Source organism: Mesocricetus auratus, unplaced genomic scaffold (assembly GCF_017639785.1).
Source record: "Mesocricetus auratus isolate SY011 unplaced genomic scaffold, BCM_Maur_2.0 Super-Scaffold_100007, whole genome shotgun sequence".
In the NCBI taxonomy this organism is placed as follows: domain Eukaryota; kingdom Metazoa; phylum Chordata; class Mammalia; order Rodentia; family Cricetidae; genus Mesocricetus; species Mesocricetus auratus.
In genome coordinates, this window is record NW_024429191.1 from 44,216,960 (window position 1) to 44,235,319 (window position 18,360).

The window sequence follows — 18,360 nt, forward strand, 5'->3', positions numbered from 1 at the left end:
GCATGGTGCATAGTTTCCAGCACAGGTCATGTAGCAGATTCGTAGATTTGCCATGAAATCCTCGCTTTCACTGCACATAGGCACCTCTTGTCATACAAGGAGCTCTTGGAACTTTTTCCAGGAGTGGAGTCAAACAGAAGCCTGAGCTTCAGTGGCTTAGGTAACATCTATACATAGCTTAGTACTCTGATGTGGGGGTCTCTCATGACGGCGCCTGCAAGCACCTCAAGTTAAACACATGGTAAGCTGACTTGTCAAGGACTTGGGCTTAGATAATGTTAACATTGTCTCTACAGACCCAGAACGTGATTCTCAAACCCAAACACACCTGTACACTTGCTTTCCTCTCACCCTTTCCAAAACGCTCATGCATGACAGGAAGCCACACCCTCGGAAATAATGATTCTTTACTATGGGGAGGGCTACCCACTCACTGTGCCCTTTCCAGGAGTCACTATGATCTGCACACAGTGAGGGGAATTAAAGGGGCAACTTTGGGGATTATGACAAACGTGTGAATATGATGTCACTGCATATATTTAATATATCTAAGTTTCATCACAGATAAGACGAGCAAAGCATTATTTAATTTGGACCTTAGTGTTCCATCTAAAGACCATAAAAAGATCAATATAAAAGCCAGTTTAAGTAGGTAAAGGCTCTTGCTGCCAAACCTCGAGTTTCATTCCAAGAATCCATAATGGTGGGTAGAACTGACTTCCACTAGTTTTCTTCTGATCTACACATATATCATATATGCTATAGTATGCTATGCGTGTATATACTGTGGTATACAGCCACATACACACACACACACACACACACACACACACACACACAGTTGTTAAGATCATAAAAGTAACACTTGTACTTTTGTGGGATAATTCTATACATAACCTTTTCTGGAAGTCAAAAGGCTTTCATATATTAGGAAGCAATAAGTCTATTATCATTGAGTAGAAAAAAAATCCAAACCTGTTTATATTACAGTTGGTTGAAAGGAAACGAGAGCATGAGTGTTTGTAGTACCAAAATTGTACAGAAGAGGGAGCTCCTGAATAGCTGAAAGGCACAGTCTCCAGCCACAACCTCCAGACTTCAATCACTAAAAAGCACAGTGACTTCAGTGTTCTTTACTCTGACTTAGACATCCTATCACTGCAGGCACTTTTATTGTTTGAGTCTCCTTCTTGGAGACTAATGAATAATGACTGGAAAGCTTTGTGTGCTCTCCTCACTCAACAACTCAGCATGTTGAGGTACAGGACAGTGGCCACATCACCTGCTGAGGGAGTAAGGGAGGATAAAATCCAACCTCCTTCCCCTGTCTGGGCTACCAACTGCCTGGGCAGGGGAGCCTCTTTAATTATTGAGGAACAGTTTTTTTTTGAGACAGGGTTTCTCTGTAGCTTTAAGGGCTGGCCTGAAATTCACTCAGTAGACCAGACTGACCTCAGACTCACAGAGCTCTGCCTGTCTCTGCCTCCCAAGTGCTGACATTAAAGACATGTGCCACCACTGCCCGGCTGCAAGTAACATTTTTATACATTCTCAATTTTGCGTGAGCATCATATCTATCCAGTCCTATAAAATTCTCATTGCTCCCAAATGAATGCTCTACCACTAATAATCACTCCACACACTCCACTCTCCCCAGCTCCTACTAATCCAATCTCCGTCTTGTGACATTTTATATGTGAGACCCAGATGAATACATTTTGTGTCTGACTTCATGTGCTTGACATAATGTGTTTCAGGATTAATTCATGTTGTGGCAGGTGTTGATATGGCATCCTTTCATATGCCTGAATAATATTTAGTGCCATGGCCATACCATGACTTTATTCATCCATCAGTTGGTGAGCATTTGGGTTGGTTCAAATTTGCAAATATGGCAAATGGTATTGCTTTGAAGGAGTGGAATTGCTAGACCACATGATGAATTTATGTTTAATTCACCGAGGAAATGGCAAACCTTCCTGCAGCAGTTTAAGCATTTTCCATTCAGACCTGTAGTGTGTGGGGCTTCCAGCTTTGCTACATCTTTGTCAACACTTGTTATTTCCACATTGTTTTGATGGAAACTACCCTAATGCATATAGCACGACATTTCATTGGGGTTTTAACTTTGCATCTCCCTAAAGATGAACAGCATTGTGAATCCTGAAAACTTCCATATCTCTAGAGAAGTGCCTGCCCAAACCTTCTCTGCACTTACACAGGACACCATTATGGTTGATAATGGCCTGAAAACCCAGCTAGACTAGAGGGTGGGGCAATGTTCCTGCTGGTTTGTGATACACCCTGTTGAAGATTCCCTGGTACCTTCCTCTTAGACAGGATTTTTATGATTTCCTAGTGTTATCTATGAAGTCTCTCCAGCCCCATGAGAATCATATCAAGTCAGTCGGACTGAGTTCTACTCTAGCTCAGCTGCTTCCTTCCAAGAAGCCTTCTAGATGTGTCTAGACCAGTTGGTCTTAACCTTCCTAATACTGCAACCACTCAATACCGTTCCTCATGTTATGGTGACCCCCAAACATAAAATTGTTTTTGCTGCTACTTCATAACTGTAATTTTGCTACTGTTATGAATCATAATGTAAATATTTGATGTGCAGATGGTCATAGGAAACCTCTGTGAAAGAGTTGTTTGGCCCCCAAAGAGGTCACGACCCACAGGTTGAGAACCTCTGGTCTCGTTGAACCTAGAGGTGATGCATCTTTGGCCATTTGTGTTTAGGTGTTGACCATTTAGAAGAGCTAGGCAGGCATCCATAGACAAGCAGCCCCGTAGACCAGTGGAATTTGCATGGGGATGGATTTTTCTCAGTTGTCTGTCCTTCCTTTCAGCTCCCAGCACACATTATTGGTATGGGGATGTTTGCAGCTTTACTAATTTGAATTATGGAACATTTGAATACTCGGCGAGCAGCACTACTCTCCAATGCCATCCACTCATATGATAAAAACTACTAGTTTGTCATTGACTATTGCATTAACTTACAACCTAAAACAAAAACCCCAAAGAGTCATGTTGGCAGGTACTAAAGGTGGCACTGGAGGTAAAAAAAAAAGCATGTTCCCAACAACTCCAATAGAAGTTAGCTAGTACCAAGTATTATACGAAAGCCAAAGGACTATCCAGCAGCTAATTGGGAGACTGCTCTCAGAACTGCTGGAAGCAATGATGGGAAATTAAGTATGAAACACAGTTGTAACCACTGGCTGTCTCCTGTGAGTGTAACCCCTTCTCCCATGCTCATCTCCCACATGTGTTAGAGTCTTGCAATCCCTAAGGCTTCAGTGCCGCTCCCTTCACATAAATAAAATGGCTGCGGATGTGTTTTATGGCCCTTAAAAGTTCTGCGTGAGTTGTAGTCAGCTGTGTCTTTCCTCAGGGTGAGTTTGGGAAATACTCATTTTTTAAAATTTTTATTTTGTGCTATGTATCTCAGGCTGGTCATGAACTATCCCATTATCCCCCCTTCTGAGTGCTAGGATTACAGGCATGTACTTCCTTGCTTGACTAATGAAATCCCATGACTGGCTCAACTATATTCCCAAAGTGAAACATGCAGGCTTCCCCAGTGCTGCTGAGTGTGTGTGTGTGTGTGTGTGTGTGTGTGTGTGTGTGTGTATGACATAGGTCACTCTAGGCCACTCTGACATTTCTAGTGTCTGAACCTGTGTGTGTGTGTGTGTGTGGTTCCTTGTGACCCTCTTCATGCCCGCAGGACTGACTTGAAAGTCCCTGCATTACATGGCTTCAGTGAGCCTGGCATCAGGCAGAGGCTTGGGGCTAGATAAATTCATACCTTTACAGCAGCATGCACAGGGATAGAGGTGCTGAGGGGTCCAAGGGCCTGCTTCCCAGAGTCTGACTGGTTGCCTGGCTGGGAGGCCACATCATTCTTGTCACTTTCTGAGCCAGGAGCAAGATCCTGAAATCCAAATTGCACTGTTACTAATGCACAGGAATAAGAGGTGCTGAACCACTTAGTTTAAGATTTGCTGTTTTCACCCTGGATTCCTGTCCTGATAACATCACCTGCCCCAGGGTACCACTGGGAGATAAAAGGGCAACCTCAGTGCCAATTCCAGAAGGTGGGGTGCATTTCTGTCTTGATCTGGACAAATTGGGACATCTGGTCACCTTGAAGGAGAGCTCTACATAATAATGAGATTGAGAAAGAAAGGAAAAGCAGAGAGTTCTGAGAAAAAAGAACAAGCAAAATGGGGAAAATGACACGTGTGCATAAGTGTGACTAATGCCTAAGTAGGTGTGCAAGTGTGTGTGTAAATATAGAGCTACATATATGTGTCTCATTGTAGGAATGTTTGTATATGTGCATATGTGTATAGACAAAATTATGAATATGTGTCTCAGTGTGTATGAATATGTGGGAGTGCATCCATGTGTATTTGTAAATGTACATGTCTCATTGTTGGGCATATATGTGTGCATATATGTGTACACATATCTCTGTGTATATTCATATGTGTATGTCCTTGTGAATATATATGTCTGTGTGTGTGTGTGTGTGTGTAGTAATAAGTACAAGCACATTCTCAGGCATGTGCATGCATTCATTCAAACATGTATGCATGTGTTGATTATATGTATGTGTGCATGTTTACACACTTATGTATATGCATATGTTGAGACATAAATATATAAATATCTATGTGTATGTTAGTACACATCTGAGTGTCTATGTGTGTCTGTACATGTGTTTTTATATGTATGTTATATCAATGTATATTATAGCAGGTAAATATGAAAGAGGAAGAGTTTCCAGAATACAGGGACAAGTTAATACATCCATGTGCGTGTGTTTGTTCATATGTATGTATACATTTACATGGATCAATGTATTTGTGTGTGTCTTGTAAAGAAACATGTTTTTAAGAGAGGTATGTTTCTGTCTGCTGAGTGTTCCATGAAAGGAATAACTCTCTTCTCTTCCTTTCCTACATTCCTAGGCTATGACTCAGCACAAAGGACTGGTGTCCTTACGTCCCTCCTGGGGGCCAGAACTTCTCAGTTATCCCCTGAACCCTGGCATCTGTCACAAGTCTCCGGGCTACTTTTCTCTCAGAACCTCAGTGTCCTTGTCTGTCACACATGCTTTCTGAGAGAAAAGACAAGAAGCCATTCCTGCATTTTCTCTGCATTGCTCAGTGCTTGGATCCTTCTTCCCCCTTTGCTGGGGAGGAAGCAGAAAAGAACTTTCCTCAAGACCATTGTTCAGTCAGAAGCCGGGAATTTGCTGTCAGAAGAATTCGTGCAAGTGGTCTGACCGAGTGTTTGATGTTATCAGGGCTGTTTGACTGTGAAGCTCAGCATTGGTGTGCTGGGGAAGGGGGATGCTTTGATGCTGAGCTCTTGCACAAGGAACACACACTCAGCCCTGCTTCGTACTCCTCCCTTCCCCTCCCACATCACATTTTCTTCTTGGCAGCTTTACGTTTGCTCTGATGGAGTGGAGATAGGAATAACAGTGACCAGTGAAGTGACCATCATGTTTTCAGGAAAACTGGACCCTAAATAAACATTACTGCGAACTTCTCCTCTGGATGAGCATCTCTAATCCAAGATCCCAATGTTGGAGCCTTCTGAGGCTGACAAGAAACCATGAGAAGAAAATGCCACAATTCAGAACTTAGCTTTGTGCACAAAAATTTTTAAAAAGTACTATATAAAAACTACATTTAGACTGTGGGTATGTACGCATATCTAAGACATAAATAAATTTTGTGTTTTGACTTGGATTCTATCCCTGAGACATATTATCATGAATAGATACAAGTAAATTCTAAATCGAAACACTCTGGTCCCAAGCATTTTGGGTAAGGGATAATCAGCATAGATGTTTAATTCCCATTTGATCATTTGCTTGGTCACCAGAAAGAGTGAAGTGTTCTGGGGCGAGGGTGGCCTAGAGGTTTCTTTCTGGAGAGGAGTGTTGTGGACCAGGATTGAAAGAACTCCTATGTCATATTCCATAGCATTCTTTCTCCGTCCCCACTAAGTGTGCTCCCCTCTCACTGACATCTCTTGGGGTCCTATGATGCCATCATGTTTGGCTGAGGATAGTCTCCATCATGTGGCTTCATGAGAGAGTGACATTTTTGTGATCCTGGAATTCACACAGCTACGTAGCCTTCTGGAGCAATAGTCCCTTGTCTGTGATCCTTGGCATCAGTGACACTTATCTTTCAGGGACTGTGATCTCATGTGAAGAGATATGAAGTGTCCAGTGTAGGTAGGGGCCCAATGTGAGCATCGGGGCCAGAGATGTACTTTATTAAACCCATTGTTATTCTTTATAAGTGTGCTTCATATTTTTGTACACATTCACTGTTAAGTATGTGTGGGTTTGTCCAGAAAGAATGAAAACTGAGCTGAGTGGTGTGTGTGTGTGTGTGTGTGTGTTGACTTCAGGCTGAATGGCAGACACCTGTTAGGATAGAAGCAACCGGTGTCTCCTGCTTTGTTGATAGTCAGCATTTCCTCTTCCTACCCCCTGAGACCCTCTGATGAGTTGGATATCAGTCCTGCCTGGAGATTGTTGACCGATCATGTGATCTCACTAAGTCAAACTACCTGATGCATGAAATGGAGGTAAAGTTATCTACTTGCTTACAAGGTGAGTCGAAAGCTAACATTGTGAGGGTTTTCCATGTTTCTGTGACCCAAAGTACCTGCACCTAATATGTTGGGAAGGGACATTAAGAAAATACATCCTCGGTTAACTTTGGTGTGGTGACTTACACTGTAATTCCATCACTCAGCCTGAGCCAGGAGGATCCTGAACTTGAGAGCAGGGTCTACACTATGAGACCCTGACTCAGGATAAAACCACCATCAGCAGCAGCAGACAGGGGTTGCAAACAACAGCAGCCATACCAGTATTCATATGAAATCTAAGTGACTTGACGAGATGGTAAGGTGGGGGCAGTCTGTCTGTTATACCTGGATTGTGTCCAGAGGACCAGCCAAAGGGGCCTCAGTGGCTTTGATATCCAGGGGTGATCCCACAGAGGCCTGGGGGTCTTCACTCCGAGCCTGATCTGGGGAAAGCCCATCGCTGCTGCTGTCCTCTTCAAAGGCAAATGCATCTGCTGATTTGGAGAAGCTCACTTCTGTATCTGAGCGAGAGAAAAACCAAGCTGGGATCAGTGGCTTGGAGCATCACAGAGCTGTTCTGGAGACACTGCTAAGCATTGTCCCTATGCACATTGTCCAGAAGCACATGGCTTCGCTCTCCAGTGTAGGGCGAGTTTGGAGAAGAGTGAAAATATGTTTTAAACAATTAGATTTTCTACATGAGAACGTGTGTTTAAAAAAAGAAGTCTGTTGTTGGGGGAAACGGGTGATGTATCAAAGCTTAGTGCCGTGCACCAAACTTTATTTCCAGGCTGAGTCATCTCTTGACTCTTTCTCTGGAGCCTATGTCCTTTTGAAAATAAATCAGGAACGGCAGAAGGAATGGGCGTGCTGTGAGGCTGCTGGAAGATAATGTAGACTGACTGCCCCTCTCCTTCGGGCTTTCCGGCACGAGAGAATCGAGATGACAGCTTGCCAGTTGCTTCATCTTCAAAGATAAAGCAGGGCACATGGCACACAATGTTTAGCAAACTTCACTAATAAGGAGAAGTGAGGCCAGCTACTAAGTTTAAATTCCTAGATGTCAGACTTAGCTATCATCACTGGATTTCACGGCCAAGGAGCCACCCAACCAAGGTACCACCAACTAGAAAAGCCAAAAATCTACCTCAGAGACTTCAGCTTGACTCCTATATTTTTTAGTATGTGTATTTTATTTTCATGTCTAATACCTTGTATCTTTGCAAGTCCTTCAGCACCCCCTACCCACTTTCAGACTCCTCTGTCCCCTGGATTGTCTTTCTAGGGCAACATAGAAGTTGTGTTAGAGACAGAGGCCATCAGCCCAGATGGGTCTATAACAATATCCTGACCCATTTCTCACACTTGACACCACCCATTCTTCTACAGTTTGTTGTCCAGCTAAGCAGTACACAAAGTGCCAAAGCCACAACGCTCTTCTGACCCTGTTCTTAGCACCGCCCTTTCAAAGGAATTTCAGCATTATCAGGAGCTTTTCCAGCCCCCGTTCTGCAATCACATTCACAAGAACTTTTGACTCTTGCTCGGTATAGATAAGAAACTGGAGCTCTCACTGTGGTGATTGCAAAGGCCTCGAGGAGCTGGGCGGAATGGAACAAATGTGGTTTGGGGCCTGTCACCACCACCACTGTTGGCATGTGTCACAGGCTCTCTGGACATCCGTGTGTCAAGTCAGGAAAGGCCAGGCAAGGACACAGTAAGTGGAAGCTCCAATGGGAAGCCCACTAACCTGGACGGGCTTGGATGCCAGGACGTCTGCTCCATGGGTCATGCATAGAAGTCATTGTTGCTGTTATAATTATCGAGGTGGACAGCTCACGATAAAAACTCATGTAGTATAAAAATATCTAATGGACACATTCTGCCTCACAATAAGAGTTAGTAGTCTCTTTAGATTTAAGTCTATGGATACAGAAAGATACATGCAAAATAAGAAGTTTTAAATAGATTGGACTGGGTAAAATATACTGTTCAAGGCCTGGGGTATAGCTCAGTGTAGTGTGCTTACATAGCAGGCACAATTCCCCACACTGAAAATGATACTATACACACACACACACACACACACACACACACACACACACACACACATTTCTGGAACTTATGTTTTTCCTACTCTGAAGTTTTTTGTTTTTTTTTTAGATTTTTCCACATGAGAGAAAAGACTATCCTCACTTAAAACATATTGGGAACACTTAAAATTCACCCTTGTACGTGTGTGTGTGTGTGTGTGTGTGTGTGTGTGTGTGTGTATGAAACTAGGGCTTTGTTCGTGCTTAGGAAGTATTCTACAACCTAACTATAACCCAAACCCATTCTTATACATTTTTAGCATAAAAAAGTCCAGTGCCAAATGGTCAACCCTGGAAACAGACATACAGACAGTTATATAGACTGAATAGGTTATATTTAGAAATACATATGTCTATACATGTATGACTACAATTAGTGAAAAAAAATCAGTCATGAATTTGTAGTATGGTGGAGAGAGGGTACATGGGAAGGTTTGGAGGGAGGAAAGGGAAGAGAGAAATTTTCATCTCAAAACTAAAAATAAAATGAAAAACATGGAAGATTAGGAAAGTGCAGAGAATTACAGACATCATTTATTTACCAAAAGCCCAAATAAGTCAATGTTAGTATTTATGTCAGAAACCTGCTTCTCCTCCAGTTAGAAAAACTCACTAGATGTGTATCAACTTTGTCATTGCGACCAGAGTCTCTTCTGTCCCATTATTCCTCTTTTCCCAGCCCCCCATCCCTCTGGAGTCAGTCACACACTCTGCTCTTTTAGCTCTCCAAACACTCTAAGCCCTGAAGAAAGCCTCTGCATGTCATTTTCCTGCATCAAGGACTCTGTGCATTTTCCTTTTTCAGGGGCATCAACACCTGAGCTCTAAGGAGGTGCCTTCTGGTTGCTTCCATGAATATATGGCTATGTTGTCTACTCTACCCATTTGAAAACACTTTTATGAACTGTGCTTTCATTGGAATTTTCATCCCAGTTTATGAATATAGCAAAGAGGTTTCTGTCCCTGTTACAGTCTTTACATGAGCCACTGAGGATCACGTAGACAGGAGAAGGGGGGGTGTTTGCTGCTGCAGGAGACCACAGCATGTCATTGAGATCTACCTGGTGCACGCCCTGAGTCCATGCTGCTCACTGTCTCAGAGACCCCTGTACGTGATCTTAGCACCGTCTTCTCTGCCCACTATAGCCCTCTGAGAAGTTCGTTGTCTCATGCCTCTTCCCTTTTCCTTCACTACGAGGGGACTAAGCCTTCTCTGTGTGGTCTGATGTTTCATGTGACAAAAATGCCCCCCCCAGCCCAAGTCAACCAGAATATGGCATCCTAAAAGTGAAAAACTTAAGGAGAAATGAACTGAATTGTGGAATTGTCCCACTTTATAACATGGATAGAAATGTTAGAAGAATCATGGAGAAAGAGGGATAATGTCTTTCCTCTTACTACACAATGACCTGATTATATTCACAGGAAAGGGGAGATGGGGGGGCAGATTTGTGTAATAGTGAAAACTAAAATAAAAGAGATTTGTGAGTCCTCAAACAGGCACAGGCAGCCCAAGCACGATCCCAGTTTCTCAGATCTGCTTGGGTGCTGGGGATATTCAAAGTTCTAGTTTATGTGATTATTTAATGACTGAACTGAGAGTGAACTCCCAGCCTTTGGACTCTCAGAGTCACTTTTCAGAAGAGGGTGGCTAACCCAGTCCCCCTCCCTGTTAGCCATAAAACCCTTGGGTGGGACCATCTGTTATTTAAGGAAAATCATCAGCCTGCCTTGACTGGCAGGCAGGGAGTACAATAGAGCAGCAACAGGTCCCCCTCTGTCCACATTATACACTGAAGACGCCCAGTGAACTAAGGCACCCCCAAACTCTGACCACTGGCAAGTGGTGACCTCAAGCCAAGACACTATAATAACTTAAAGTCTAGAAGTGGAGAATTTGGAATAAGGGGGTAAATGGTATCAGCTTGCCGTCTGTAGGTTCTCCGTTCTTGGCGTTGACTGGGACTAACAAAATTGCATCTATTCTGAACATATGTGGGTTTTGCTCTCACTATTACTTCCCTGGAAGTGAGTATAGTGACATTTTACATAGTATTTGCATGGAGTGAAGCATGGTAGTTAATACATAGATGATTGACATAGAAGGGAGAATATGCATGGGTTATGTGCAGATAGCATTTAATTTTACAGGAGGGACTGGAGTACCCTGAATCTGTCATCTGTGGGGGGTCCTGGAATTAAGCTCCTGTAATCAGTTCTATTTTTTTCCTCAAGGCTGAAGGGAGCAGGGTCCTCAATATTTCATTTACTTCCACCCTTCACACTTCAAGAGGAGTAGGGGTGATCAGATAAGATATGGTAAAGAGGCTGAAAGTCAGGAGAAAGAGGCTGTCTGTGTATCTGCCTGGGATAATCAGAGAATCTGTCAAGGAGATGAGGCCTGGAGAGTGTCCACCGCAGTTAGGTAGAGGAGATAGTAACACAAGGTTGTCTAAGAAGTCTCTTGGAGGAGGAGGGCTTGTGTGGAACCTGAAATAACTGACAGCTGCAGACAGGACAACAGGAGGGGTCAGCATCTTGGGTAAAGATAGAGAGAGGAATAGATACTAAAGGGGTTGTTGAACAGAATTGGGGACAGGGAAGAAAATCTCCTAGTCAGGGGAGAGGATTATTCTAGGAGCCAAATCCTTCAGAGGCATATCATAGCCCAGGAGACTACTTCATCAAACCATCTGCCAATCATTTAGAGGTTCCCTCTGCTTAAACCAATGCAACAAGGAAGCCATTGAGTTCACTCAACCAAACACAAGGAAGCTGTTCACGCTCACACTAAGAAGCAGGGTGGATGCCAAGGTACCTGGAGAAGCATGAGGTTGCCCTGTCAGGTTCTGCCAACAGGTACATTTGAGGACCACTAAGGGATGTGACATCATGTGGGCCCTGCCAGTTACCCCTTCAGGACTTTAAGTGATTTGGGTTTGTCACTGTCAGGGCAGAAGAGGAGAAGTGGGACGCGGCGGGGGGAGGGCTCCACACAGCCCCTCAGTTGCTTGGTTCACACTTAGAGCAAGAGCTGGAAGAACGGAGGAGCCCCCCCCCACCAAGCTGCTTCTAAATGCTTACATGCTGCCTTACTTTCACAAGATGCATGAGGCACTTGTGAGTTCTAGAGTTAGAAACACTTGGGGTACTTTCTTCTTCTTGTTTCTGCTATATCAGTGGGAGTGTGAATACTGGGAACTTGCTGGGCCTCAGTTTCCCCATCTACAAAATGGGAATAATGAATGCAGCTACCTCTCCAGATTTCAAGAAATAGTTATTTGTCTGCAGTGCACTGAATGCATGGCCTGATGTGAACTGTCCAGTCATGTCTAGTTGTTATGGTGGCCAATATTGTTTTTGTTAGCATCTGCCATTCTCAAGTTTACCATTATCAAAAACAAAAAGACCACCCAGGAGGCAGTTTATTCTGTGACCAGCCTCTCAAAGGTCAGTGCATCTCCGTGGCCAGGAAAACTCATTTGTCCTGAGAGACTTGTTCTGGAAAAATAAGGAGTCGGCTTACTGAGAGTAGGAAGAGAGTGTGCCCTCGAAAGGCCATAAGTTACCCTCTCTTTACCAGTTCAAGTCACACTGCTGCAGAGAGGGACACAGGTCACCTTCTGGTCGCCTTATCTATATTCCCGTAGAACAGTCACATCAATTGCATTACATTGTGACCTGGGGCCTCTACTCCAATCTCCCACGACAAGAGCCTGGCTGGGAGCCGTTGGAGAGCAGAGTGCTGGCTATTGTCCCTGCAGACATGTCAGGCAGTGTGATGACAAGGACCTGCTCTGGGAAGCCCTGACATCATCCTCTGGGTATGCCTACAGGACTGGCTCTGGGCACAGGCCCCTTGGGGACCTTAGGCTGGCGACAGACCCTCACTCCCCCATTCCCTGGAAGTGATTAGATGAATGAGTCAGCTGTACTTTCCTCTGTACAAACATGTAAGATTCCAAGAGTAAATGAGACGATTGGAGCCCTGGCTACTTTCCCCCTAGAACCTGCACCAAGGGCTGTGCAGGAAGGGCAGAGCGGAGTGTGGAAGTGCACCTCCTGATTGTGTACTTGCACCTCAGTGCAGTGAATACCAGGAGAGCTACTTTCTTTTCAGGATACACTGACCAGCCCTAATATCCACCTGAATGAGAATGAAGCAAAATCTGTTTCGCAGGGGAAACTGTCACAAATCATTCACATAGATATAGATGTTAACGATCCTGGCTGTTGCCCAAGGAGACTTGATGAGACCCAAAAATATTATTATCTTGACTAATTAAGAACTCCTTTTACATAGACATCCCAGAGACCCAGGATAGAACCAAACAGGACCAGCAGAAAAAGAAAAAGGTCAATGAAATGATTCCTAATGACACACTAGTAACTTAGCATAATCATGATCAGAGAGGCTTCATCCAGCAACTGATGGAAATAGATGCAGAGACCCACAGACAAACACTAGGCAGAGCCCAGGGAATCCTGTGGAAGAGGGGCAGAAAGGATTGTAGGAACCAGGTGTGTCAAGGACACCACAAGAAAACCCACAGAATCAAGTAACCTGGCCTCATAAGGGCTCATAAGGACTGAAGTGACACTCAGGGAGTCTGCATGGGTCTAACCTAGACCCTCCTCATATATGTTATAGTTGTGTACCTTGGTCTTCTTTTGTGACTCCTAATAATGGCGGCAGGACTGTCTGTGTATTTTTTGGCTGCTTTTGTGACCCTTTTCCTCCTACTGGGTTGCCTTGTCCAGTTTTAATATGAGGGGTGGTGTCTACCCTTATCACAACTTGATATGTTATGTTTGGTTGATGTCTATGGAAGGCCTGCACTTTTCTAAAGAGAAAGGAAGGAGGAGTGGATGGGGGATGGAGGGGAGGAGGGAGCAGACTTGGAGGGAAGGAGGGAGGGGAAATGTGGTTGGGATGTAATATATGGAGAAGGATAAATAAAAAATGTTTTAAAAGATTATTTTGATAAAATGAATTTGTCTTTGACAGCAGAGCTACATATTCTAAAACACTGGTTGAATTGAAACTGAAGTGCTGACTTAGATTGAAAATCTGGTCCAGTTCGAAGACAAGATGAGAAATTTGTCAACTGCAGCTGGAGTCCAGAGTCCTCCTACTGTTTGAGGAATGCATCTGGGTTTGGTTTATTTCATGCCTGGAGTCAGGCATCTGGACAAAACACTGCTACCTCTGAAGCTAGGGCATGCAGGATGCTCACATCCTGTGAAGAAACTATTTAATGATTAGTGAGAAGATTAACACGTGAGGAGAAGAACCCAGGGCTCTCAATACTAAAGAGCTACCTGAGTAATAATGACCACCCCTAGAACCTGCACCAAGGGCTGTGAAGGAAGGGTATGGCGGAGTATGCAAGTATGCCTCCTGATTGTGTACACCCAGAACCTAACAAGGCATCCCACATTCTGTAGAGAAGCCATGATTCCCATGGAGATTGAGTTAGATATATGCTGTGTCCTGACCTGATGAGGTTTTTCACGGAAGGATGATAGGCAGCCAGTCAGGTACACTCTGAGAGTTGGCCACAAGAGCCTGAGTGTTGCCTTCCTGTACAGTATGCCATTCCAGAGCGATGTGAATAAGACCAGCTAGTCTCTAAAACTATAGATTCAGAGAAGAAACTCAAAGATTGGAAATGGGACCAACAGTTGGCATCCTATAAGACAGACAAGTCTGTGGTTAATAAAGACTTGGTGTGGCGGGTCTTTCAGCTACAAGAGGGTGATCTGAGAATGGTGAGAAGCACGCCAGGCGGGAAGGCTCACTGTCAAAAGATTCTTCTTTGTGTTAGGAAAGGTTCTAGATCATTCTCTCTTAGATTTGAATGAAGTTTGGAGGGAGGGAGACAACGACACAGTAGGCCTCTCAAGTCTGGCGGGAGCATAGAAACACAGCTGGAGAGAGAACCACAATGTATAAACACAAATGGAACGGCACGTGGATGGAGAAGGGGAAATACACAGAGGTCGTGAGGCTGATAGAAAACACCACATGAGCTCATCTGTGCCTCACCATAGAAGGGATGAAGGGACGTGATTCCCGGGAGTAAGAGGCACAAGAGCAAGCTGGGTCTCCTTTGCTGCTGGAGGGCTCCAGCTGCTGTTTCTACAGCTGGACTCCAAGCAGCCTTGTGATGTTTCTTAGTGCATGTTCATTTGCTTGTGAAACTCGTAAGTATGGAAGGGGACACAGGGTTGCGGGGTGAGTGCTCTATTCTCCAAGGCTAGCACCCACTTCTGGGATTTTCTTGGACTAAAACAAATGTGTGTTTAGTCTTTTTCTCCAGCTATCCCTTGTTTATTCTGCCCAGATTTCCTACCACACAACAGTCTCGAGCTTAGCCCTCTGCTCTTTTTATGCGTCACTCATACCCTGAACTGCTACCACACTTAGCAGCTTTTACTACGATGCTTAATTTATTTGTAGGCTCTGATCACTGAACAAGAGTTTAGAGTGGGGTCTGGCACATTAGAAGGCAATAGATATTAGATGAAGAAATGCATGGATTCAAAGGCAATCTTATCTAATCCATCAGTTTAAATCATCACATGTATTGAAGATTTGCTTTTGTGTTATTGGTGGGCTGCTCATATTCAACCTTCAACATGAGAATTTGTCACGTTCCCCACCTTACTCACCCATTAATACTCCAGTCTTGATAAATGATGACATCATTTACCTTGTCAAGAGAGATGCCTGTGTGTTGCAGGGTAATCTACAACTGAGTCATACAATGTTGGTTATATCAGACTCTCTTTTTGTACACTCACATGCAGGCCTTTTCCCAAGCTTGTCAGCTCTCCTCAGACAAGTGTGTCAGCTTCCCAGTGGAGCCTTCCATGTCTCACAAGGCCACTGCACACCACAGACACAGTGCAGTCTGCATGCACGCATGCACAGTCTGATTCTGTACACACACAGACACAGACACACAGACACACAGACACACACACACACACACACACACACACACACACACACTCAGTCTTGACTCACCAGAGCCCTTCCTGCCCTTACCATGACGTCTTCCTTATCCCTCAAAAATTATGTTTTCCCCAGCTAGGAAATTAGAAAAAAATGGTTTTATCAAGTTTCTTGGGCTAGAATAACCCTGAAGTTCTAGCCTCTCTGCTTGGAAGACACACTGCAAACTGCTTCTAGCACTTATCCAGAACTTTCCTTTCTGCCCCCCACCCCTTCCTCCCTTCCTTCAGGTCTCCCCTAAGGCTCAGAGTGGGTTGACAGTGGGCTCCTGATGATCAGTAAGTGAGACTTCACCATCTAGGTAGCTCTCTCTCTACTCTCTTTCTTCCTTCCTTCCTCCCTCCCTCCCTCTCTTCTCTCTCCCTCCCTCCCTCCCTCCTCTCTCTCTCTCTCTCTCTCTCTCTCTCTCTCTCTCTCTCTCTCTCTCTCTCTCTCTCTGTGTATGGAGTGTGTGAGGAGGTCAGATAAAGTGTCAGTACCAGATTCTTCCTCCGTCGCCATCCACCTTGTATTTTGAGGCAGAGTCTCTCATGGAAGCTGGAGCTTGCATATTTGTCTAAACTTCCTGACCAGTGAGCCCCAGGGGTCCTTTTGTCTCCCCTTCTCCAGCAATAGGATTGCAGTTATGTGCCTCTGTACCTGGCTTTTTACTTGGGTGCTGGGGATTGAAATAGGTTTTCATGTTTGTGCAGCAAGTATTTTCACCAATGAATCACTATCCCTAGCCCTATCTTCATTCTTTACATCATTTTTTGAGGCTATTTGCAACAAACAACCCCGATACATAGTAATTACTGTAATGGCAAAATGTATAGGTGAGGCAGCTGAAATGACAATAGACGAATTTGAATTTGCCAGGCCCTGGATTTTACCACCAATATGAAACAAACAAACAAAAACAGAGAGAGAGAGAGAGAGAGAGAGAGAGAGAGAGAGAGAGAAGAGAGAGAGAGAGAGAGAGAGAGAGAGAGAGAGACCCAACCAACAACAGCAAAACAAGCCTCCAGCTCACTTCACTTCATGTAACTGCTCAGTGAGCAAATTGAACTCAAGTAAAGACATGGAACCAAAAGACTTTAATAATAGAACCAGAAACTTCTCCTTTATAAGAGAACAAGACAGACTTCTAGTAAATGTAAAGGAAAGAGGAAGAGATAGTACCCAGAATATAGCAGATAAATTGAGAAATGGAGTTCAGGTTCAGGGTCATTTAGAACCAGGGCAAGCCAACACTGCATACTGTGGAGACTCATGAACTTGGACATGCAGACAGAGGAGAATTTCCAGCATGGGTTAAACCATACAGCTGACATAAGATAACAATCTGAATACACACATGACTATGAGCATCATCATAGAAAGTCATGGAAGAACAACTCCAGAGACAGGGACCGGGCTTGGGAGGTGTGAATGAGGAATGTTCATGAAACAATTTCTGTCACTCAGAAAAAGGTCAAAGGTAATTATCAATTATTTTCGGGAAATGTATGCAGATAAATTACTCTTGACTTACGCTGAGGCAACTTTCAATAATGCAAAAGCTATAGTATTTTTGGAGGAACTTGACTGAAAAATTTGAATTTTTATCTTTTTCTGGGCTGGCTCTACCCTCTCCAATTCAAGATAGGTGTTCATTTCCAGATTTCACTGGCTATATCTAGAAGGTGATGAAGGTCTATGTTTCTAAACTTCTAAAGAGAGTTTTATTGGAATATAGCCCTACCCTTTTGTTTACTTGTTGCCATGGTTACATCCCCACTATAAGGATGATCAGAGCAGTTGTGACAGACTGAGCTTATGGTTTACTATCCGGTCCTTTAAGAAAAAGCCATTATGCTTGGAGGATGGTGGGGAATGGGGTGCAATAAGATTAAGGATCCTGCCATGGAGGACACCTCTTGGTGGAAACCTCTTCCTGGACTATTAGAACACTAAATAAATGCTGTGACAGGCCAATTAAGGACAAAATTATTTCAAATGTATAAGATAAATGTTAGTAATTTCTAAAAACAGAATCACTAAATTTTGCTTTCAGGAATGTTTGGGCGATTTGGAAAGGAAGCAATGCCTCATGACTGTCACAATCAGAAACTGTCTTTCCACATCATTGTCATTTCACACCCTTTGAAAGCATTTTACTCAGTATCCTCTTCAAATTAGCCTCAGGGAAGGACTTGTCCTTACACTACCTTCCCAAGAACACCTGTGGTGTATATAATGGTAGGTGATTCTAGACTTCCAGAGAAGAGAAAAGGAATGAAAACATGTGTTCATCCAGCTGTAATAATGCAGATAAACACAACATAGACAGCTTGGCATGCTATCCCATCACCTTTACCTGACAGGGTCTTGCTGTACACCCTCGTCTGGCCACAAGCTCACTGCTTTAAACCATTGTCAACCTATCAGTAATAGGATTCTACTAAACAAGAGACACATGATTATTCAATCATCTTGCATGCAATTATTACGGGAGTTATATAGGCTTTATATGCCACATACATAATTTTATACATAAGGTAGGTGTTTCTATGGGCCCTTAAGAAAAAGAGCCACCCTTCTAGATATCATTTATTACAATTTTATTTTATTTGATATACTACACTATATCAA

The 18,360-nt window shown here is 43.7% G+C and overlaps 1 protein-coding gene across 1 annotated transcript in view; it reads right to left on the minus strand.

Moving 5' to 3' along the window:
• The window catches only part of Myocd (myocardin), an 88,143-nt gene that overhangs the window by 18,889 nt on the left and 50,894 nt on the right, over positions 1 to 18,360 (minus strand). The window contains exons 7-8 of the mRNA XM_040748866.1: positions 6,979 to 7,154; positions 3,818 to 3,943 (exon numbers count right to left, since the gene is read on the minus strand). Of these exons, the coding sequence (XP_040604800.1) occupies positions 3,818 to 3,943; positions 6,979 to 7,154 (302 nt within the window). The remainder of the gene's footprint in view (positions 1 to 3,817; positions 3,944 to 6,978; positions 7,155 to 18,360) is intronic.